At 39.4% G+C, this 24,922-nt stretch overlaps 2 protein-coding genes across 4 annotated transcripts in view; one reads left to right on the forward strand and one right to left on the reverse strand.

Moving 5' to 3' along the window:
• Positions 1 to 1,812: 1,812 nt before the first annotated feature.
• On the reverse strand, positions 1,813 to 19,728 carry ARV1 (ARV1 homolog, fatty acid homeostasis modulator). Its single transcript, XM_040058088.1, is given in 6 exon segments — positions 1,813 to 6,349; positions 6,868 to 7,092; positions 8,237 to 8,390; positions 10,050 to 10,169; positions 19,391 to 19,518; positions 19,521 to 19,728. Coding segments are annotated over 6 exon segments (942 nt in total). The 3' UTR covers positions 1,813 to 6,242.
• Positions 19,727 to 24,922, forward strand: part of TTC13 (tetratricopeptide repeat domain 13) — a 39,400-nt gene continuing 34,204 nt past the window's right edge. Inside the window, exons 1-2 of one of the 3 annotated variants that reach the window (XM_040058085.1) lie at positions 19,727 to 19,925; positions 23,466 to 23,557. In XM_040058085.1, coding sequence (XP_039914019.1) covers positions 19,727 to 19,925; positions 23,466 to 23,557 — 291 coding nt within the window. Of the gene's footprint in view, positions 19,926 to 20,667; positions 20,798 to 23,465; positions 23,558 to 24,922 lie in introns of those variants that run through there. The other 2 variants (XM_040058084.2, XM_058419687.1) reach the window with 2 other exon arrangements.

Here is a 24,922-nt window from a genome sequence, read left to right on the forward strand (position 1 = left end):
GACTTTTTTTTTTTTTTTTTTTTTTAACTGATACAATCTGTTCTGTTGCACAACACTCAACCTATTGTGGGAGGAAGGTGCCTTTCTTGCTGGTGGCCTTTTCTTTCAGTGTAGAACCTTTAAACAGACAGAAGCTGCACCGTTTCATACACAGATAAGTCAGAAAACGCACAGGCTGTAGGAACAGGATTGAGTTTCCTTCTATTTACACACACACACACATATCATTTACATAAAACAATTTTAGGGGAAAATCCACTTAAAAAAGTGCAAAATACATTTGAAAAGATGCAATTTTTAGCACAAACTAAGTCTTGTCATGTGGTTGTGGAAAGAAATGAATACCTGCCATTCTGTTTGTCCACAGCAAAGTCAATTTGCTTCTCTAAAGAAAAGGGTTCAAATAATACCCAGCATTCCTGGAAAAAATTCTTCATGAATCATCAGTGTTTTATTTTCATTTTGCTCTCTCCCAGGACAAAATAAGTAAGAGATGGATTGTGCTTTCCTTGCTGTGCATCTGCCATTTTCACACTACTAAGTACAATAAATGTCCTCAGAGTGAAAGAGATTCCCGCTTTGGATAAATCTATAAGGTGTATGCTCAGTGTGATACATTGGTCACTTTCGGTCCCTATCCTGCAAAATCCTTTCTGGTGCTGGTATGTGGCACGTTATTATCCAGTGGAAGTTCTCAATGGGAAGTGCTTTCTTCCTAGTTATTACAACACTTCTGTTGGCTTTTGATTTTCAGTGACCAAAAGAACTCTGTAGCCCTACTGAAAGAAAGACTATCTCTACTGTAGCCAAGACATGATACATATGTGGCTTTGATGGTTATAACCAAAGCTTTATTCTGGAAGTGAAGTGAGAGACCAAAGAAAGGATCAAAGTTAAGGAGTGAAGCATCTATGACAGCATCAGATGGGCTGCAGCTTGCCTGGCAGGGAATCAGTATAAAGGTAACACCCACAGATGCTTACAGAGTGAATAAGCAGTCCTGAGGAAGGAGTGCAAGGTGAGTAGAAGTGCTTCTGTGTTGTTGAGGTTTTGTTTTCTTGTTTAAGTCTGTGCGATGTTATTGAATTTGCTTACTGAAAATGTATCAATGGTTTATAGTATTTTTAAAGAAATACTTTTCTGCAAAATGTACCAGTGCTTTCTACCTCAAAGTCTCCAACTGTCAAATAAACTACCTTAATTTTTATTTTAGATAGGTGAAAGTAAGATCAGCTAATATGCCAGTTCCCTTTGCTCCAAGTTTGTTAACTAATTTCAGATTTATTTTGGCACACAACAGCTGCAATAACTTCAAAATCATAATAAGAGATTAGTGATTTGCTGTATATACCCCTAAACGTCTTCAGATGTGTACATTCCAGAACTGCTTGCCAGCGAGGGTCAGAATTAAAGCTCCCCTTAGTATAACAAAGACTTTAAACATGTCACCTTTAATATTCACATTCTCTGGCTCCTGGCATGTCTGTTTCATATCTGACATTCACGGTGTTGACTGACTCCTAACAACCTGCAGCTGAAAGGACTTAATGCTTTTCATCTTTCTAAGCAGACATGAACAAATTAATCCTCCCCCAATCCTGTGATGTTGGAGATACAATCATTTATGGAGCCACATATATGACTTGCTCAAGGTCACAGCACAGATCAGTCTTAGAGCCAGGATTAGGACGCAGGTCTTAATTCAGGACCCCAGTCCTGTGCTCAGAGATCCATGGCACACACTTCTGTGCAGCAAAACAGTTCTTCTGCCTAAAAAATGTCCTTAGAATTACAGTTAGAGATTGCAAGAAATCAAGGGGATCATCTGAATTTATTTCAGCAGCACCCAGCACATGTGAAAAGTCTTAAATTCACACTCTAATGCTTCTATGTAAAGGAATTTAAACCACATTTTTACCCAGGGTAAAAAACCCAAACAAACCCAAACAATATCTATTATTCTAATGAATAGTGATTAAAACATCATTAACAGTATTCCTTAGTTGCTGCAGACCTGTCATTTGTCTACACAGAGCTCAAAAAAAACTCTACAAATTTAGGACAGCAGATCATGTTATGAAGCTCCTTATGTTCATATCTTCTTTTTTTGCCACCTCAGTAATATAATAAGCGTTACTGGAAAGACTAAGAAGGTCAGAATAGCTAAGAGGCAGGAGAGAAAATGAGAATCTTGTTATATACAGCTTCCTGCAAATTTTAACTGCAGAAGCCTGAGTTTCAAATTAATTCATAAACAAAAATCCTATTGATTTTTAGCAGTGGAGGAATGCATTCATTCTCTCTTGCCACATGAATTTTTGCAGAGCTCGACAAGACTCAGAATAACCCCAGCTTGTGGGACTATTTAGGTTTTTAAGAGATGTCATCCTGGAATAATTTGCATTTTATAGCTTTTGTGGTTGTATCTTGAATTGACCTTGGTACCAAGTCACCAAAACAAATATTTTATGACCTGTTTTTCATCACTAATTTCATTCTCACATTTCTCCAAACTGAAGATGGATGTTCATTCTTAAAAGCTGGGATTTGTCATTTAAAAAAAAAAAAACAAAATTAATCCAAGAACACACATGTGAGAGTGTCTGTGTGTTCCTTCCAGTTTTGAAATCAACAGAGGTTTCCTTATCAAGAGAGGTTTCCTTATCAACTCCAGATGGCACTGCAGTGCTTAACACCACCGGGCTGGGGAGGCTCAAGGAATGCAAAAGCAGGCGAGCCCCTGAGAAACAAGGGCCTGCTTGTTTTATCAGAAATCAGCTAATAGTTTTCCAGTACAGATGTCCTACTTTACTTTCAGTTTGGTGAAGACTGGGGTAACAAATGGCAGCTTATATGCCTCTGAGATAGGACTCAGTGTGGAAGAAAGGGCTCCCTTGTCTGTACGTACAGGAGGTCACAAGGGTAGTAGCCCTTGCACCAGCAAAGCTTAATGCAGCACACACTGAAGCAGAATAAAGGGAGAAGCTAGCTCTGCTGTTGCACAGCTCTTCCTATTTAGTGACTAATTCTATCAGTGTACACTTGGTAATTCTGCCTTATAAAAGTGTATTTTCAAGGCTGTAGTGCAAACCATTGAAGTAATGTGGTTACTGGTATTTTTTCTAGGGAATCTCATAGACTTTACTGGTTGGAAGTCATCTTTTGGTATGTCATGTTGTCACTTAGACTATTACAAAAATGTCTGCAATAAATACTACTCTTTTTTTCATGTTCATAATTTGTAAAATTGGGAGTAGGGTGTTTTTATATTTGCTTGATGATATACAGTATTGATGTTTATGAGTGTATTTTCTAACATATTTTTTCCTTGAGATGCTATCTCCTTTGTTTTTATTGCCACCTTAATTTTGTAGAAGTCTGCCAGACTCCTGCCTTCTCTTTTAACTCTCCTTAGTTTTTATGGTAATTCTCTGATTTTGCATACACTGATTTCTAAATACTTGCTACGTGGCCCATGGACCCACAGAAGTTCCCAGCTCCCCCTGCTCAATCACTGAGCCATTGCTCAATCCATGTCTCAATAACACCCCTGCTTCTCCTGTGTGTTTCATGCAATGGAGCTGTGAATTTGCTCCATAGGCCACAATACCCCGTCTGATTCCAAGCAAAACTCAAAGAGTTTCTAGAGGTTCATGTCCAGGCTGCTGTATTTTAACTCAAATAAATCCTCTCCTGTAAGTTAATGAAACAAATGATGATACATAGAAAGGGCTATTTGCCATCCATCTTCCAGCACAGGTAACTGTTACATTATAGAAAGCTTATGGAAAAAAGATGAGTTCAAAAGACCAAAAGGAGTAAAAGCAAGACAGATGTGACGGTTTTAAACAGGCAGAGCTTTGGTTCTCTCTGCAGAGGTTCTCTCTTTCAAAAGCGTAAAAAATGCACTCATCTGCCCTCCCCCAGTGGGTGTCCTTAAGCTCCCCCTAGATTTATGATATATTAAGTGTATTTGTCAGGTCAGTTTTGGTAAATGAGTAGCTTTAACACCAAACAATGCTGAATGCTCTACATTACTAATAATGCCTCTGAAGACTGAGAACCTGTACCACACCTGCTTTTGTTCCACAGCTCTGGAGCTTTTAATTGTCTTCTCTTGCTTCAGAATTGTGTAAGGGCAGTGGTGACTCCTGGCAGCATTACAGAGTGCATAACTAATACATTATCAGCGTATGTGGCACACCAGGTAAACACTGCTTCTTTCAGAATGTGTTTGTGTTCATTCTCGGTGTTCTGAAAAAAACCTCAAAAAATACCTGAAATCAGTTTTTAAAAATTCAAAATAATGTTTAATTTAAGAAGACTGTCCTCAAATAAAACTAATATACATTGTATTTACAATTTTGCTGTTGACATCATGTTTACATATAAAAACCTGCATCAGTTACACCTAAATGGGCTCCACTCAGCCTCTAGACTGAAACCTGTGCCAGACCAAATATCTGAAAAAAAACCAAACAAAAATTCCCTTTTGTGGGGTGTATAGATAACCATGACACATATGATAAATATAAAAAAAAACCGCCAACAACTATAAGCTAAGAAGAATAAACCAAAGCACTGTTGTGACATTGTTAGACAATCAAAATTGGCATTAGAAATTGTGCACATTTTTCAGAAGAGACATCCAGAGTTGTGGTGGATTGACCCAGTCCAGATGTCAGATGCTCATAAAGCTGCTCTGTCACTCCCCAGGTAGGCGCTGGAGAGAAAATAAAAGGAAAGGCTCACGGGTCGAGATAAGGATGGGGAGAGTTAAGTTACCAGTTACTGTCACGGACAAAACAGACTCAGCTTGGGGAAATTAATTCACTACCAATCAAATAAAGAATCTCACATACTTAAAAATGTTGCAATTTGGGGTTTTTTGCTTTATCTGACATGCTCAGGAAGTTGCAAAGTGTAACACAAACAACAAAAGGGCTGTCAGCCTTTGATTTCATAAAAGAGAATCAGCAACCATTTGCTTTTCTGATCAAGTAACTTGCATTTAGCATGGGCAGTTCCATCAGACAAACAAGTTTGATGTCTTCTGTGGTCATAATCTAGACTTACTCAAAGCCTGTTGGGAATTAACTTGAAGATGTTGCAAAATGCTTTTTGATTCATTCTGGAAAACACAGACATGAGACGACATCTGAGGAAAACAAAGAATGGAAGTAATCCCTATGGACAGTACAGTGTTCCAGCACTCAAGCAGGAGAGTTAAATATTGGATGGGATGAACAGAAACTGGTCTGCGCAAAAGTGGGTTTGTGTCCTTATTACTGTCTTGAGGAAACTGATTCTGTCAGTTCCTTTGCGGGCCACTTAGCTCTCCTTTTGTCTGCTGAGGTGCAGAACTTCTATCAATGTCTCTTCATTAATTTAGGCCTAAACATTTTTGTTTGTTTGTTTTAAAAGTACCGTTCTATTGCTGAATGGCCTCACGTTTCAGTTTTTGCTTCCACTGGATGTACAGCCAGATGAGGACTGGGTGGGGGGGATGTGACTTAAATGCAGGAGAAGCGGTATCCCGAACAACCCTGGAAGTTGGGGACCAGTCCTTTCACTCTCTCTTCAGCTTTCAGAACAAAGCAGCGTTTATGAGATCACATAAAACTTCAAGTATTTATGAGATCACATAAAACTTCAAGTATTTATGACATCACCTAAGATTTCAAGCCAGTATAAACCTATCATTCCTAGAGATTACTCTAGAACTAGATATTTTATTATTTTGGATTGTTATACAAACATTCCAGAGAATGCAGTTTGGTTTTCCCATTGTAGTTTCACTCTGGAATACTTGTCTTTTCCCTAATAAACTATTTGCAAATGTTCACTTCTCTCTTTGAAAATCTGGTTTAGCAGAAATATAAATTTGGGCTTTTACATTTTTGCACTGACTCCCTTCCTCTTAAGGGAACAATTTATCCTCCTCTCTCTGCCAAAATGCACTGATTGGTAGCAGGTTTTTTCTTCTTATAGCCACAGCTATGCAGCCAGATTTATAAAACTGTTAGGATATGAGACATTCGTATTTTTAATGGGAAAATAAACAACCTAAGGCTGAAGTTTTATGGCTCAGAACAGTAAATAGCCAAACTTCTAATTTTTTTTTTTTGTTATCTATTGCCTTCTTTATCCCTACTAAAAGAGTGGTTTTGGAGCCTGCTGGCGGAGATCATTCTTAGAAAATTATCATCATATTGTTGGTATCTCTTCACTGGGCTGACATTTCAAACATCCCATCCCATTTTCTGGAACAAACAGACCACACCATTCTCCAAAATTAATCCAAAGAAGATGGCAAACCAAGGGAGTATTCGGTTCAAGTTCAAGGTAACTGCAAAAGAAAACAGAACAAATTTATCATGTACCATCGAAGAGGATTGAAAAAATCATGTGAGAATTCATATTAATTTGTGTGTGTAAGTAATCACACAAATTTGTTAAAAGTCTGTATTCCAAAGACATGAATGAAATTAATATGAAATTTTCATTTTTCAGAAACTCAAAAGAAGTCTGTTTTATGTTTTGATGATCCATGAGTTGTCCCAGATTGTAACAGATGTATCTGGTGGATATAATACCGTATATACAAAGAGATAATGATAAGAGGCACGTTTTTCCTTCCTTTTTAATTTTTTTATTTGAATCACTTTCTATTCAAGTTTTCCTTTTTAATATTTTATTTCAATCACTTTCTATTAAAGTTTAAAGACCACAGTTTTAAACGAGAGCTATTTCAGTCATGTATCTGATATAGATTAAAAAGATAATAATAATTACTTCTGTAACATCAGCAGTCTCTCACACATATTCTATACACATAATGCAGTAACAAAAAATGCAGAAATGTACCTCTAATTGCCTGAGAGTTTGATATCAAGACAAACACTTTTATAAACGCAAGGCACAGAGGCGTGTAGTCGTGCTCCCAAATAACAGCTGGAATTAGCAGAAGCTTTCCATAGGTGGACAACAGCAGTGCTTTGAGAAGTAAAATGAAGTCAGACTTTCTTTTCAGCATCTCAGGTGTCATCCACCACAAAGTAATAAAAATGCCAATGAAAAATGAAGTTTGTTCTAAAAAGAAATAAGAGGCATTGGAAAGAGAGAATGAAATGCCAAAAATCAAGTCCAGTTCTGAATGAATTTCAGTAAAATGACATCCCAAATGCAACGGAGTCACTTTTTAAAAGCCATAGGCAAATACAAATGTTCTCTATTTCCCTGTGTTCATTTTAATAGCCAAATATTCCTTAAACCAATTCAGTATCATGACATTCAGAATAATTCTATCACAGGATTCTATCTGTAGGATTATCGTATTTATGATTTCTGACTCCACAGAGCAGAGGAAATTAAGCACAAGAACCTTTTCACTTTTACTTTATAGCAACAAGAGAGAGGTTTTTTTCAACTCTCTGTAAGGCTGTAAAACAAAATCAATCCTTGTCCTCTTTGCAAAAGGTCACCAGCAATGAACTCTTTTCATTTAGCATGAGAAAGAACGCCAAGGTGAAAATACCATTGAGCTACCAGACTGTTTTTGACACCACTCCGGTGATATGCTGGCATATGTCAAAGAAACTCCCACAATAACTGTAATAGATGAGTCACTACTGAAAAAGAAGTTCAATATTTTTACTGACATATTATAAAAATCTACTTAAAACAACATTAGACAATAAAGGATTTAAATTAAGCTCTGCAGGTGTAAGAAAAATACTATTAGTGGGCAAGTTTGATTTAAGCACTATCATCTTAGTCTTACAGCACAAAAGTATTTACTCTTTATTATTGATGATACTGATCTGTATTTTTGTGTATTTATTTTAAAAACCAACTCCAAACAGATACAGCTTTTCCCAGTTGTTTACTTTAGTAAGGTGGTATCACCTTAATGAATAATAAACATTGAAGTCAACATGAAACATGGAATAAGGCTGAGCTCACTGATCTTCAAACGATGTCAGTAGGTATCAGGCAAAGATTTCTGAATATTGCCACTTTTCAGTCTCTTCATATCTAATGCTGATCATATCAGTCTGAACTGTAATCAGGATAAATAGGCATTTGCACTAAATGCAGGCAAATTAGAGAATATGTGTGTAATTGTGTAACCATACTGGATTGGACACCACATCCATTCTGTATCAATTTTTGCAGTATGGCCTTGAAGTTCTTCAGTGCCTGAAGAGTATACAATGCATATCACCAATCTTACCTAAAGAAGCTATGCCAAACATTCGATAAAAATCCCATTCTTTGGCATATCTGATTAAGTCATCAGGATCTGTATTTTGGCTTGAATCCTGTAGTTGCAACCACCGGATATAAGCTTCACAGAGCAAACAAAATATGCAGAGCTTCCCATGAATCTGGAAAATGAAAGAATAATGAAAAGATTAGTATTAAATCAGCATAAATCAAAACATTAGTATGAAATCAGTACTTAAAATAGATTTCAACACCTCTACACAAACTCTGTAGGTGTATTTTTTTTTTTAGAATATAAGCAAAATTACTTCTGTTGAGCCACTGGTTTAGCACATCATCTGTTAACATGATAGTCAAATTATAACATGTACAAAACTACATGAACAGTTCTGTACAGAAGAAGGTATCTAACTGTTTTCTAAGCCTCCATACTATTTTAAATTTGGGAAGGCTGTTCACATAGGAAGGAAAAACCAAAATTTGTCCCATAGCTAGTAGAATTATACTATCTAAAATTTCAGTTTAAGGGCAACCACTCCATTCAGAAAACTGGTTTAAGTACACTGATTTCTCTTTTTCCCTGGGACAATCTCTATTAGAAGAAACTGGTAGTGTAGCTATACCGGAATATTTCTTAGTTCATATAAGGGTGAGATGCTAACATTAAAGGGAGCAATATAACCAAACAAAACTATTAAAAATATCTTCTGAAGTAACTGCAAAAATTATGTTGTGAGGGCCAACAGTTAGCATGTTTCCACATTAAGCAGTCTATAAGCTAGTGCATATATGATCACAATATATAAGGTGATTTCTGGTTTTATACAGATTTAAACAAGCCATAACAATTTCTGTGCATGGATTCTACTTTCTCCATTGGAGGCAAGTTATGCCAACTGCACATACATGCACAGCCTTTGCCAGTTTAAAATTCAACTCAATTTATTTGAAGATATGAACTTTTCACAGCCCTTCCAGAAGCTGCACAGAAAACATCATTACCAGTCTCCAGAAGCACAGAATTAATTAAAATGTTTAATGAGATTTATGCTTGAAAGATGAGGCAAGTGTATTTATCTACACTGTTTAAACTGGCTAAGAGGTACCAACATGAACAAAGCATACACTTTTGCTTAGAGATTTTGTTCTAGATTAGCTTCCCTCTCCTGGGAAATCAGACCTTACAGTAAAAATATGCAATACTAAAAAGCTACACCTCTGCACTCCAGCCTGGCCATCCCAACGATGCAATTCTGCATCAACCACGTTTCAAGTGAAAGCCACCATCTTTTGCTCTGTTTTGAGGGCATAGTTAATTACACAGGAAGAAACCTGTGAGAAATTAGTACAGTAGGTTTCACTGGCATAGTATTGATAATTTGGTACGCTATACTCCTATTGCTCATTTCAAAAAGAACTGTTTCCAACAGAAATTTAGTTTGGAAAGTAATCTGCAATTAGATACTTCTCTTACTGTGTAATTTAGCACATCATGCTTTTAGCATCAATTGATGTGATAGGCAGATTAGAGGGTGTAGAAAACTGCATGAACAGTTCTTTGCAGTTCTTTCTCTTTAACATGTAAGATATTTTGCATTTGCTGGTACTGCAGCATCACTTCTGCGAAGACAGAAGCTGTCTTAGTAACATTGGGATTTTGAGATTCCATGCCTTCTAGTCATGATGTAACTGGTTCAGCTTGCTGAAATCTGTGGAAGGGCAGGACACGAAAAATCTTTAAAGTTTTACAACTATTACAATTGACTTACCAGGCCTATATGTATTTTTAACAAAAAAAAGGTAGGGGCATAGCAACTTACATTTATCTTTGTATTGAAAAGAATGTGCCTGTATGCTTGTGCTTTGCATAAAACTGCATTAATCAAGATGATAACAGGATCATACTCAATGTATTTATCCACAGGTTTCTGGCAGGATTTCTGAAAATCACAAAATAAGAAGAATTAGGGGAAAAAAAAAAAAGAGAGGAAGAGTTTATAACATTTTCCTCTAATCTTAGTACAACTGGATAAATACAAACTAGTGATTTAATTATTATAAGTCTTTCCCTAATGTCATCTTCATTTTCAATACAGTTTTAATCCATCCAGAAAAATTGCTTCTTCTCCCTTGACACTACAGTATACATACAGATTTCCCTTATAAAATAGAAAGATATATTATTGATTTTCAGAGGCTTCAGATTAAGATCCATAATGAACATTGCAGGAATGGACTTAATTATAATTTTGTGCTCCACAGATGCAAAAAACCAAACTACTTTCTTGAGACTCAACAAATGCACCACTATAATGTAAAGCTTAACTGATCATGGCTCATCTACTGGGTATTTTATTTGTGTTATTTTGGGTATTTTTTAGAAAGAAAATTAATTTCTTCTATCACTTCCTTATTTTCAGAGATGCTTAACCCTCCTAAGCTATCGTTTTCTTCCTTTCAAGGAGAGAGTAAATGGTTTTTTTGCTGTTGCATTGTTCTTCCATACTGTTAAATTGTCTGGATGTTTCAACCACTTTTCTTTCCATCATTGAGCAAACACCAACACATGCAGAATACTGATAATGCTGTTTTCACACAGATCTGCAGCCAAAGGGTCAGTTGCCACTAAACAGTGGTAGGACACTAGACCATCACTTCTCCAACACATCTGCTGGTTCCTGCTGTGTCTGCTTGAGAGGTTAATTCACTCACACCACTGGGAACTGCTTGTCATCAATGCCCTCCAGCTTTATTGACTTACCTGCCTGGCTGATCACTCCTTGATTTAAGTTAGAGCTAATAAAAGGCTGTTATACTGTGAGCAGGAGGGTTAAATAATCTTACAAAAGGCTCATCTAGCAGACCTGAGGGGGAAGTAACTTCTAGCAGAGAGCCTAGGAGCAGCAGGCACCACTTCAGCTCAAACAAGTGCATTGCAGAAGACTGCTCTCCTGCAGGCCAGCTTTCTGCTGCTAATCTTCCAGTCTGGCTACTTGTTTCCTCCAAGCTGTCCTCAGCTAATCTTGGTGCCACAGGCCTTCATGTTCGCTGCCACGCTGAGAACACAACAGTCACAGAAATTATCTCTATTTCCATTTCAATGAGTGCATGGCGTGGCACTGCCAGAAGACAAATGTTGACACACCACTTTCTGAAATGCTGGAACAGTCAAGAATGCAGCATCAGACAACGCACACCTACAGACAAACTCCCAGGACAGAACGCAAAGGTTTTTCAATTTTACAGAGATTCATTTTTCCGTCATACAAAGACCAACTCATTACAACGCTGCCACTCACTCATCCTGCGATAGGATGAGAAGACTCAGAAGAAGGTAAAACTCATGGGTGGTGAGAAGAATAGTCTCATAATTGAAATAAAGTAAGTAATAATAATAATAATAATGATTATGATGATGAAAATATAGTAAGAGAGAGATAGTGCCCAAGAGAAACAAGAGCTGTACAACACAATTTCTCACCACTCACTGACCAATGCCCATTCAGTCCCTGAGCAGTGACCATCCCCTCCTGGCCAACTCCCCCCACTTCATTTACCAGGCATGACACTCTATGGAGTATGGAATATCCCTCTGGCCAGCTGGGATCAGCTGTCATGCTGTGCTTCCTCCCAGCTCCTTGGGCACCTGCTGGCTGGCAGAGCATGGGAAATTATAAAGTCCTTGACTTGGGGTGAGCACTACTAGCAACAACTAAAACTCATCAGTGTGTTATCAACATTATTTTCATTCTGAATCCAAAACAGCACTCTACCAGTTACTAGGCATAAAATTAAACCAGCCAAAACTAAGATGGTGTCCAAAGTTAACAGTGCATTTCTATTTAACAGAATTATTTTTGTAGAATCTGAGAACGCAGAATTTCACCAGCAAATTTACTCAGAAATCCAACATCAATGTAAAGAAAAACATCTGAACAAACGCATAAACTGAATAGAGCATCTAAGGAATGCTGCAGCCTCTAATCAGTGTTTCTTGGTCCAGCTTAAGGAAAAACTCAACTCATTTCAATAAGACAACACCGTGTATGATAGTACACAAGTCAGAGGCAACGAATTTAAAAACTCCCTCAATTAACCAAGAGTTCAATAAGTCTAAAAATAAAGCAAACGAAATGGGAAAAGGACATAATTAACACTAGACCACAGTTATGAGATTTAATAGCGGGAAAAAGAAATTGATACTTTAATTAGAGGCAGTGTCTTGCCTAATTTCTTTCTACTGGGAAATCATGAACAGATGTTCTTATGGGTGATGATATGCATATGTCAAATCTCTGGGTTGATGTAGCATCGGACAAGTGCAATTTTTTTTAACAGGTTCATTCGCACAAGCACTGGACAAGTCCATATAAAATAAGATTATTCAACACAATGGGTGTCATAAAGGTTAGATGAAGGGTATCCCACATACACCCAGTTTTATTATGCTCTCAAATTCTCCAACAACAGAACATTTTTTGACCAGGACCAAAAATCTTTCTGAGTAAAGAATGGTATTTTCAATCGGAGGAGGATGCCAAACAAACACTGATCAAAAAAAATTTGCAGTTAAGAGGTATTGAAAGATTTTCACTGACAGCTGACAAGAATTTTAGGTGGTGAAAATTTATCAGACCAACCATCCAGGCAAAACCAACAACACAGAAATTTACTGCAGATATATATGGAGACTGTTACAAATGAATACACAAATAGTGGTGTCTTTTGCCCCACAGCTTCTGGCAGCCAAATACCAAACCTTCTCTGCAGTTGTGAAAATTATTTTAAATTTAGTACTTCTGTCTTCTAGAGCTAGATGAGAGCCCTATTCTTAATATATTTTATATTCCTAATAACTTTATTTCTATCTGAGTCCCTGTTGCAGAAGGAAAAGTCCTCTGTGCTTACCCAGCCAATGACCCAGCCAGCGTGAGTTCATCCAGGGATTTGTGAGACATACAAACCACCTCTGCTGCAAAAGACTTGTGTGTGCACTGCTAACAGACTAATTGGATGATGGCTGCTATACCGTTTGTATACTACAGAGCTAACATGCCCTCTAGGAAGGATTTTTTCCATACCTGTTTTTTCATTATTTTTTCTACCTATACAACTAAAACACCTGACTCCAACCTTAAATGCCAAGGAAGGAAACCTGTGACTAAAGCCTGACTTCAGCAAAATCAGTGCAAGCAAGAATTGATGCCATTTAGGTACACATATGTTTCACTAGCTTCAGCTAGTTAAAGAGATGTAACTTTGTGGACACTGATAATCACTTACACTTTGAGAGAAGATTGGTATGAGCAGCTCAGCTATGGAGAACTGCTTGCACACTTACTTTTAAGATTTTAGTCAGGCAGTTCAGCATGAGCTACAATCCTGGTGCTCATATCTCGTTCCCCACTGCTGTTCACAGCTGTAGTCAGTGGACTGGGCAGCATGAGTGAAGAAGGCACATTTTAACATACCTGAGCTTTTTCATCTTCTTTGGACTTTCTCACAGAAGTGCCTCAGTTACCACAAAAGCAGTAAACAGAGGTAACTGGATTTCTCTATGCTTTTAGCCATTTTTTCAACTTCTGCCTTAAATAGGTAATTTGCGTCAGAAACAAGTAACTGGTATTTTTTTCTTGAAAAAATAGACACTACTTTGATTAAAAGGTACTTTCAGATTACGTTGCAGAAAGTCCAACTTCAAACCATTAATTCTGTTTACACATCTTCTTGAATTAAATTTAAGGAACATTACAAGTGTTTGATACTGATGCACAAAAATCCAACAGATACTGTGTTCCCCTAAAAAAGGATGTTAAAAGTATATCAATATTCTAGCAAATTTAAATGGATAATACTTTGACTAATCAAATATTTAGGAAGAACTGTTTGACTAATCAAATATTGAGGAAGATTTGACTATGCTTCTCTGTTGTTTTAAAAAAAAACTCTTACATTTTCAAAACTTAGAAGTTTGCTTAGTTATCTTAAAAAATTTTAAAACCAATCAGCAAAGGCAAATTAAAGAAAAAAGAAATCTTCAAAAGCTAGTACAACCATCTTCTTCATAGTGTAGTATATGAGATTATTTTTGATCAAAGCAATCCAAAACATTTAAAGAAAGTAAGATACATTTTAACATCTCAGTTGTATTAAACATGACCAAAAAAAGTACTCATATGTTAATTCAAACTGCATGTTTATCAGCCTTTTATAAAACACTGCTCAAAAGACATAACTCTTACTTTCTTCATCAAAGACACTCAGCTTGCAAACAGTGTTCACAAATGTGTGCCCAATACAATACAGTATACAAATATTCGAAAAAACACCTTCTGTCCCTGAAGCATAAAGTTTCTAAAGTATATGAACATGACTTTTTTTTGAGTAATCTCGCTAATATTAAAGCATTACTTATTTTTAAATAAAAATATTTTGGGATGGGGTTTGTGGAAAGTAAAAGAATTCTTGAAGCCACAGGACACGACAGAAAATAAAAATACACACTGAAGAACAAAGCTTCATCCTGATCTAAAACTACCATGAAAGCCACATCAAGAATACATTTGCAAATCTCTGGGTATTAGAAATATCAACAAAACAGTCCCATTATAGTATTCTTTTCTCCAGGGTCTGGAGTCTGGCAAAATGAAGCTACAATTTTCTGCTGGACTACATATACAGCAAATTGTAACAACATTTACATTGCTTCCACATGAACACGGGTCCATTTGCATAGGTTCATAGGCAAATTAAAGACTCTTGTGAGAGTGACCTTAACCCCAATTGCACCCTTGTATAATAAAACACATTAGCTGTGCTGCTTTCAGGAATAGATTCTTTATTAGGGATGCAGCCAAGTGTCATAGTAGACTGAAAAACAAAACAGCCTAGTAACAGATGCACTCCATTTCAGAAAACAAATTAAAAATATTGTTTTATAATTTTTTTTCATGTATAGTACATTTTCCAGTAGTGAGTTGGTCTGTAAACAGAGTTACGTAAAATTAGCATATGTTGTTTTTCAGGATGATCCTTGTACTTTTGACAGATTCTTTACCATACCACATAAACGCTTTACATTCAAAGCATTTGGTCTCTCTGCCTTGCTGCAATAAAAGAGCTTTTCAATTATTTTTTAATTGCAGAAAAGCTAAATGAAGTGTGCACTGCTCAGGCAATTTGGCTTTCTTATTACAAAACACAAGGGGGATCCTGACTGCGCTCTATATATTGCAATGAGTAATTTCCTTTGTTATGATCTGGGAAAATTTTAACATTTTATTTCTAAAGAAAACAACATATATGAAATTGAAAACAAATTTTTTAAAAATGTTTGCATGCTTTTCCTTCTATTTCTGAGTAAGTGAAGTTTGCTAGTTTTCTTTCTGTATCCATTGCAATTTGCAGAATTTATTTCAGGTTAGCCAAATGCGATCCCACCCCCTGCCGCAGCATTATTACTGTAGCAGAAGTGTTATTTGAACAGTATTTTTCCTTACTGTTCTTAATTGGTTGGCTTATAATATATTCAGTGAAGATTTGCTGTATTGTTTACAGATCAATTAAATTTTAAGGGTCTCAAAATAATTACCAAAAACCTTCTCCAGAAGGAGCCACCTAGGCTTGCTTTCATCATCGCTTCTCTCTTGGAAGAGGGAACACATCAGTCCAGTCACAGATTAGGATTAAACCCAGACCCATGAGATGCAAAGTGAGTGCCAAACATCACCTCCATTGGAGGCAATCCTAACATGCCCATGCATTCCACACCCTCCCCTGTGGCTCCTCAGTTATCACACTGAACAAAAAGCATACTGAAGAGGTCCATCCACAGCAAAGTATATACAGGATGAGAAAATGGTTCCTCCACTAAATGTCAATCTCTAGCAAGAAAGAATGTGCAATGCCAGAGGTCTGGGCTAGGCTTCAGCTGAAAATGGTCTTAATTAAACAAAACAGATTTAAAAAGAAGTTACAGAACTTGAGGAATTTGTGGCAGTTAGCCACCTTGCAGAGTTATTAAAAAAAGACATGACCTTTCCAATCCAAGTGTACTGTGTGGACTTCGATGTCTAATAGAAGAAAGTTTCTTTAGTTCCTTCTGCATCCATTGCAAATTTATTCCCAGAGTGGATAATAACACTTGTGAGGTCTTTAATGCTTGCCCACATTAAAATTACAATATGGAGTTCAAAGAAACTTTTAATTATATTAAGAGCAGTAACAAATGCTGCGGGAACTAAATTAAAGCAACATTAGAATGATTTTCCAAAACTGTGCTCTAATATTGTGGGCTGGAAACACATGTTCCTTAATAGAAGCTTTTAGTGTTTGCCTCTGGAAGAAAATCATTCTTCTCTTCAACAAATTAATAACAGAATACAAAATCATGGTATTTTGCTTAGGCATTCAAATTTAAATCTTCCACCTCAAAATCATGCCCAGATCTGGTTAAACACATCCTAAAATAAATGTAGGGCTAGACAAAAGTTGCTGTTGGGAAAACGTAGCTTCTTCAACCTTGAGATAATGTTCCATAAAGTGCTGAATGACGGGGTTGTCATTCAGCAATAAGAATGGCAAAGACCTTTTAGATGCAGATTTATTAATGTATCAAAGATAACTTTAAAATAGTTTGGGGGAAAGTCAGTAGTCAGTATGAAACAGTGATGATCTTGACAACGTACTGCTTGTTCCCAATTTTCCAGGGCCCTCTATTTTACTTTCCATATGGAAAAAAAGTTGGGTTGTTGCCTGCTTTTTTCCTTAAGGTATCAGTATTTCCAGATACTACTTGAAAATGGGAATGAAACACAAGTGCTTTTTAGGAAAAAAAAAAAAAAAAAATCTAGATGATGCCCATTGGCCTCACTTTGACTATCAATATACAATCTTTCTATGAATTTTTCACTTCTTTCTTAATGCTACAGTGGAGTAGCAGTATTCAGTGCTCTCACTCCACAAAGATAGATGAAAAATCTTCTCAGGCTGAGTGAACACACCTTCTAATCTCACCTCCGACCATCAATTTTTCTTAAATACCTTCAGCTTTTCTTAAGTTTTTAGAGGCCTACACTCTAAGTTTTATACATAACTCATATAAATGATGTTTTGCTCTGATAAGTGTGATCTTCATATATTTTTAAGTGAAGACTTCTAAGCTATCATTGTTTTCAGGTTTGATCATCAAGAAGACTCATAACATTGACACACTCATATCACTACTCGTGAAATCCTGTCAAGTGTATCAAATGATATTCAGTACTTGACTATTTTTTGTGGTCAGCAGCATGATGTAGAACAACTTTCCAGGTCTCTGGCCAGAGCACAGCCTTGCCTGCATGGTACAGAATGCCTACAGAGACAAAGCTATCCGTGCAGATTAAAAAGAAAAAGTAAATCAGGCATTGCTCTATTGGAAATCATGAAGCCTTGATAGCTGGAGACAACAGGAGGGCTTTCCTGCTGTATGCAGATAAACCCAAAGTCACATCAGTTCAACTGAAAGAATCTTTTGATCTTGGCAATCTTTCAGCATTCTCATCTCCACTTTATATACCATGAGCTAACATGTCTCCTGCTCTCAGCACTGCCTGGGTGGCCAGAAATTGAGAGAAAGTTTTGAGATGATATGACATGCGCCACAAAGGAGCAACTAGAACTGAAACTGAACCATGATGACCCACAACATAACCAGAGGAAACAGACTGGTATGCATCAGTGAAAGATTGTACAGATCCGGGGCTGCATGGAGAAAGCTGAACAGAATTACAAATTGTTAGGAATGTGTGATTCTTTCCTCTTTCTTTTACTCAGTTCTTTACTCTTTTTATATGAGTTTAGCATTTGTGACAAATACAGCAACTGGGACTTAAGTCTTTGATTCTAGGTGGCATGCCACAGCTCCAACAGAGCAGGATCTTTGGTCTGCAAATGGTTAAATGCCACGGGGAATGAGTGCCATCTACTGGCTCCCAGGTTGCCTTAAATCTGCTTATCACCACCAGTAATAATCAAGAGGAAGTTGTAGACTTCAATGAGGTTTCCCCTCAGCCTCCTCTTCTCCAGGCTGGCTATGCCAAGTGACCTCAGCTGCTCCTCATACAGCTTCCCTTCTACATCCTTCATCAGCTCTGTAGTCCTCCTTTATATGCTCTCCAATAGCTTTACTTCTTTCTTACGGTGTTTTGCCCAAAACTGCCCCCAGCACTGAGGTGAGGCCACCCCAGCTCAGAGCAGAGGGGACAATCCCCTCCTTTGCCCGGCTGGTGACGCTGTCCCTGATGGCCCCCAGGACGGGGCTGGCCCTCCCGGCTGCCAGGGTGCTGCTGGCTCACGTTCAACTTGCCACTGACAAGGACCCCCCGGTCCCTTTAAATAAAAATCACTCAGACCCTGACTTTCAGGTCCAGTGGCACGGGAGCTGTGTTCAACCACGGAGCCTCGCTCAGATCTGCCCTTCAGCAAGAGCCAGTCCCAGCCCACGCAGCAGCAGACGCACGGCAGTGCCCTGTACAAAAGCATGCAGTCAGGACAGTTCTACCACACAGGCACACTCGAGGAGCAGGAAGAAATGACACTGGGAAACAGAACAGACAGAAAACCTACAGAATTACAGAATGGGTCAGGCTGAAAAAGACCACAGGGAGTCAGTCATGTGGTCCAACCTCAAGCAGGGCCATCCCAGAGCACCTGGCACAGGATGGTGAACATCTCCAGTAAGGGGAATACCACAACATCTCAGCACAATCTGTTCCAGTGCTCAGTCACCCGCACAGTGGAGTTTTCCTCATACCCAGGTAGAACTTCCTGTGCACCAGTTTCTGTCTGTTGCCTCGTCTTATTGCTTGGCACCACCGAGAAGAGCCTGGCTCGATCCTCATGACACCCTCCCTTTAGATATTTATTCACATTGCTCAGTCGTCTCTCCTCGACCAGGCCCAGGCCCCTCAGCCTTTCCTCCGAAGACACCTGGACTTAGGGAAAGCGCCACAGCGAGCGGGCACGACCCGAGCCCGGCAGCAGGGGGCGCTCCAAGGGGCGCCGGCACCCGCGTGCCACCGGGCCCACCACCACGTGCCGCGGGCCGCCGCCCGCTGACGTCAGAGTCCCCGCGTGCATTCCTGGCCTCCCCCATCCACTGCCCGCCGCCCCGACTCACGCAGATGGAGATACGGAGCACCCCGCGCTGGTAGTCCCGGTACAGCTCCGCCGCCTCCCGGCTGCACTCGATGCAGCGGTAGGCGCCGACCGCAGCCATGGGGCGCGGGAGCACGCCCAGCCCTGTCACGCTTCCACACCGCCTCCACGTTTCCGCGTTCGGGAGCGTAACTGAGCCAGACCGCGCCGAGCTGCATCCCGGGAGTTGTTGTTTTCCTGCTGCTGCCGTACGCCCGACTGCGCCGGCGGAGAACTCCACGTCCCAGGGGGCAGTGCGGCAGCGGCCCCGTGGGCGGGGCGGCTGGGGCACCCCGTGTTCCCGGCCGCGGCGGCACGCATGCGCGCTGTGAAGATGGCACCTGCCGGCGGGCTGGCGCGGGGTGCGTGGGTGCCGCTGGCCGTGCTGGCCCTGCTGGCCCGGACTGCGCTCGCCCTCACCGAGCGCTACCCGGCGCTGTCCCTCCTCCAGCAGGAGCGGCACCGGCAGCGCCACGGCCCGGCCGGGGAGTGGGCGGAGCAGTACTCGGCCGAGTGCGGTGAGTCGGGGGCGTCGCCGCGGTGCCCGCCCGCAGCCCCAGTGCGGCGGTGCCGAGGCCGCTGGAGCGGCGGCCGGGGGCGGTCGAGGTCGCGGGCCCGGGGTGGTGCGGGGTGCCGCGGCCCCTCGCCTGTGCGCGCCGCTGCCGCTCGGCTGACTCATAGCGAGGCGTGTGCGGGTGAGCCCGCCGTGCCGTTGTGTGGCGCGGAGCCACAGCGGCTGTGGCAGCGAGCCGCGGAAAACTTCTCACCCCTGGGGCGGCAAACCTTAGGTAGCACCCCTGCTGCCCCACTCACCTCCCGAGCCCAGCAGCTGGACTCTGCCTGCTTTTTAATTCCTGCGCTCAGTAGTATGGGGATGTGCCAGCACCCCGTGCTCATATTGTTGAGTTTCTCAGTACAAGATAAGGAGCTGCTGGAGAGGATCCAGGAGCCTGGAACATCTCTCACGAATAGACTGTGGGAGCTGGGCCTGTTTAGTCTAAAGGAAAGAAGACTGAGAGGGAATCTCATTGAGGTATATAAATACCTAAAGGCAGGTGTCAAGAGGATCTTGCCAGACTTTTTAGTGATGCCCAGAGACAGGATGAGGAGCAATGCCCACAAACTAAAATATGACAAATTCCACTTCAGCTTGAGGAAGAACCACTTTGTATGAGGGTTTCAGAGCACTTGGAAAAGGCTGCCCAGGGAGCTTGTGGATTTTCCTTATCTGGAGATATTCAGAACCCTCCTGGATGTGCTCGTGTGTCACCTGCTCGAGGCGACCCTGCAGGAGGCTTGGACTGGATGATCTCCATAGATGGTCTCTTCCAAGCATATCAGTTCCATGTTTCAGTGAGTGAGATGTGGCTTGATTTAATTTCAGCTACAGGTAAATGTATTTTTCTGGTAAACTGGATGCTTTTCTTTATGAGTGCCAAGTTTGGGTTCCCGAGCATCTGCTATTTTTCAGGTCAATTGATGTCTTGTAATAGAGCATAGTTAGAACTATTTTTATGTGCTCGAGTATCTTTTGTATGTGGATTACGTGGCTTAATGTGTTACAATTGTTGATCTTGAGCATGGTGTGAATGGGCCATACAAAAATGCCAGTCTGAATCACAATGTGCGCATAATACAGATGAAGAAAAAAGCTTATCAGTTGCTTGAAATGTGATACTAAATTATGTATAAGAGAATAAACAGTGATGTATCATGACTTCTTAGCTGTCAGCATGGCTTTGTGATTTTTTTTCCTGCCCTTTGTTTCATAAAGCCTGTGCTCACATCAACAATTCCCATGGTCCCTAATAGCTAATATAAAATGAGTATAATCCACTTGAATATAGTGCGTAAATGTGAAATCAGTTTGTGAAAGTTATCTCAGGTAACTGTTGCTACAAATTATTCAAACTTAAGCATAAAACAAGAAGACTTTCACCCAGTGTTGAGATAAAAGTCTGTATACCCTACAAGTTAATAAATGGCAAAGCACTTGATTACATCTGTTACTAGACCTGACATGAATGATTAACTCAAGGTGCTCCTTCAGAGGTGGATTTGGAAGATTAGATCCTGATTTAACAGTGGATGTTGTTTTAAAGAAACTAGTGTAACTAGGATCGATACAAAGAATTCTGCTTGAACCATCAGGTATCTCAGGTACCTTGCATGCACTGATAATAAGATTGCCCCTAGTTAGAGAACAACATACTTACCTTCAAATGTGTATGATGTATACCAGTTCACTCCTTGCTGTTTAAGTGTTAGGACTCAATGAATTGCCAATTGAAAAAATCCCTTAAGCTCTTGGTCTTTTTTTTTAATACAACTTGCACAGAAGCTAAGATTTTTTTTGGTCTCAGAAAATGACCTCCGGAGGTCTTTTCCCTGGAGCCTACTACAAGGTCCAAAGTGCTTTCTCTGGTTGGTGTTTCTAGTTTTTCATGAAGTTGTTAATGTGGTTCAGTTTTGATTGTGTCTGACTTGCAGACAAAGGCAGATCCATTTTTCCCTATGAGTAAAGCAGTTTGTTGCCCCAAGAACTGCAAGATTTGAAGGGGCCTTTCCCTGCTCTAGCTTTTATCAAACTTGTGGCTTGGCTGTCTTATTCCCTTCCACCTTCCAAAAAATTCCTTCACTAATCCTTGCTGTTGTGAAGAAAATTATTCCAGAGGTAGGCCATGCCTGCACCTCTTTGTTTTGATGTCTGAAGTGAAAGTTTTTCGGTGAGCCTACAGCCAAAAGTTACTGAATCACAAGCACCAACAGGAACAAGTAGTTAATGACGCTGGCACAGCGCAGGAGTGTTTGGCCAATGTGAAGAACAAAGGGCAGTGATGAAGCTTTATGCTGGTAGTGCTCTTTTTGGAAACTCTGAGTGGCTGGCCACAGTTCTCACAGGACTGACTTTAAACTTTGACCTTCTGCTTTTTATCACCCTTGCTTTTGTTGTAAAACTTCTCCCACTGGTTATCATTTATGGCTCAACGTAGATCCAAGTTCCTGTTTTCAGGGAATGATTTTAGATACCACTTTGACTTCTCTTTAGAAGAAGACTGTTTCTTTCTCTCTTTTAGCTCTGTGCTTATGAGAGATATGGAATTAACTAACTGCAATCCTTAAGAAGTAAAAATATCAGAGCACACCCTGCCCTCCAGCCTTTCGAACTTAGCATCAAGCTTAGATTTACAAACACTAAGGGAGATGATAACATTTGGTATTTGTGATGTGGATTCAAGGAGATAATACTGTATATTTGTTTTTTTCTTGTTTAGTCTTGAAATGTTTAAAGATGATAGAAGCTGTAGGATCCAAAGATTGGAAAGTCAACAATTCTATTGGAATAGCAATTAAAAGCATAATGTGGGGGAAGTAGTGGCTTCTGTAGTCTATCAGAGAGGGTGTTGTTGATTATTATTATTATATCTTTATTTGTCTGTTATCTTGAACTTTTTCTCTGCCATGCCAACAAGCTGTTTGACTTTTTAAAGAAATAGTCAGTCTTACACTTTGTGTAATGACATTCTTAGTAGCTTACCTTTGTATGTGTTCAGTCAGTTACAGTTCATTATTGTGGTTGCTTTTTACAGTCTTTATACCTCTGTTTCCTGCAGCCTTTTCCCTGCCTATTCATAGTCAATTCAATTTATTTTCCCCTCTGGGGTTGTAATAATAATTTCATCTGTTATTTTTTGGGTGAGAGAGTGGAATCATAATGCTGAAAGGGGACATATCTACCCCAAGTTATTTGCTTCCAGCTTCCTCTTTTTTTATCTCTGCCCCATTTTTTTAGCGCCTCTTTTTATTAATCTCTTAAACCAAAAGCATAAGCATAAGTAGGGATAAAACTAATTATGTAAAAGCTGTCATGTCAGCTATTGCTTCCTTGGTTGTGCGGGTGTAGTGCTATGGGCAGAAAGTGCTTCATGAAAGTTCTGCCCTGTGGGATGCCCAGTGGGGAAGCTGTTCAGCCAAACATGAGGAAATGTGAGCTGTAATAATAGAATATATATGTAACTCTGTGAGTTTCTAAAGGTATTTTCTCTCTTTTCTTCCAGATTCGTCATTTTTGCACTTCCATGAATCGGATTGTGACATAGGATCATCGTCTTGTGAATCTATGCTTTCCCTGAATACAGAAAAAATTCTGGTATGTTATCAAGCATATAATGTACAAAATAATTTTAATAGATTCTTGAAGTTGCAGATCACTTCAGCTGCATGGCCAGTTAGAATGAAGTTCAGGGAAATAAATTCAAATAGATTCTATTAATCAGTAGGCATAGCTGCCCAAAAGGCTTAAGTACGAATAAACTCAAGTTGCTCATAAAAGTATTACTTTGTAGTAATCTGAGTGTTTAGGGCTGTCAACTAGTTGAAGCAGATGTTGTCACTGAGAGCTAACCTTCACCTCAGTTAATCAACCAATTAATTATTTTGGTTTTGGGGGTGCAGGGGCTATGCCTATAAAAGGGGTAGGTGCATTCGTTTCTACCCAGAGTAACTTCCTGAGGTTTACCATAAAACACATGTGAAAGTTAGTGTAATGATTTCTTGTCTCTACACTGTGCAAAGATGAGATTTAGAAGCTCCAGACCATATTTCATTGATACTGACCTGGCCTGTGAAAAATATTCTAACAAAAGAAGAGTATTTTTTGGTAGAGAGATCTCAAGAGCATTATTTTGGAATTTGGGTTTTCTTCTAGCACTAATTTTAGCCTTTTGAGAATACGGGTTTGATGTTACAGCTTCAGTTCAGTAGAGTACAGGTGTTGAAAATCTTCAAATGATTTCCATGTGAACATACTAAGCAACCTTTGCAAATATTTTAGAAATTATTGGCTATGAGGGAGTGTGTAAAAATAAGTTCTGCAAAGGTGGCACTTGGAATTAAAACTACTATACTGCAAATCCACTAAGCCAATTTTTTAACTTGAATATTCTCCTTAGACTTCATCATATATAGGTCAGAAGATCTTTCTAGTCTAATCCAATGGTGCTGGCAATTCTTATTAACACACTTAAATGAAGATTTGTTGGTAAGAAATTTCCCTGTTTAAAAAACCCAAAATGGTTGTTTTAAAGAGAGCAAGAATTAAACCTGTTGGGATATGGTGCTATGATGAAGATTCTGCTGTTTCTTGAAGACAGAGTGACTGACAATTCTTTTTGCGTGTAGAGTTGTAGGATGTTTAACCTGTGCCTGAATTCAGAGTTTGTTGAGGAAGTGTGAAACCACTTTCTCTGCCACCCCAATGATTCTGTTACTCTGTAATGACAAAACAGATGAGGTAGTGGCTCTTCTCTTGCTGTCACATGCAGCTCAGTAATTCGTAGGAAATTATTCTAATGTATTGTGAAATTTTTCTGCTGATGGCTTATTTTCCAGTACCAGTGTGGAATCTTGATATGTCTTATCTTTATGTGCAAAGATGTGTAGATCTGTTTTTGTAAATCCACCAAGGAAGATGTTGTCCTTCAGTCAAAATGTTGTAGTGTTTTTCCTAGTATTA

Source organism: Hirundo rustica, chromosome 3, assembly GCF_015227805.2.
Source record: "Hirundo rustica isolate bHirRus1 chromosome 3, bHirRus1.pri.v3, whole genome shotgun sequence".
In the NCBI taxonomy this organism is placed as follows: domain Eukaryota; kingdom Metazoa; phylum Chordata; class Aves; order Passeriformes; family Hirundinidae; genus Hirundo; species Hirundo rustica.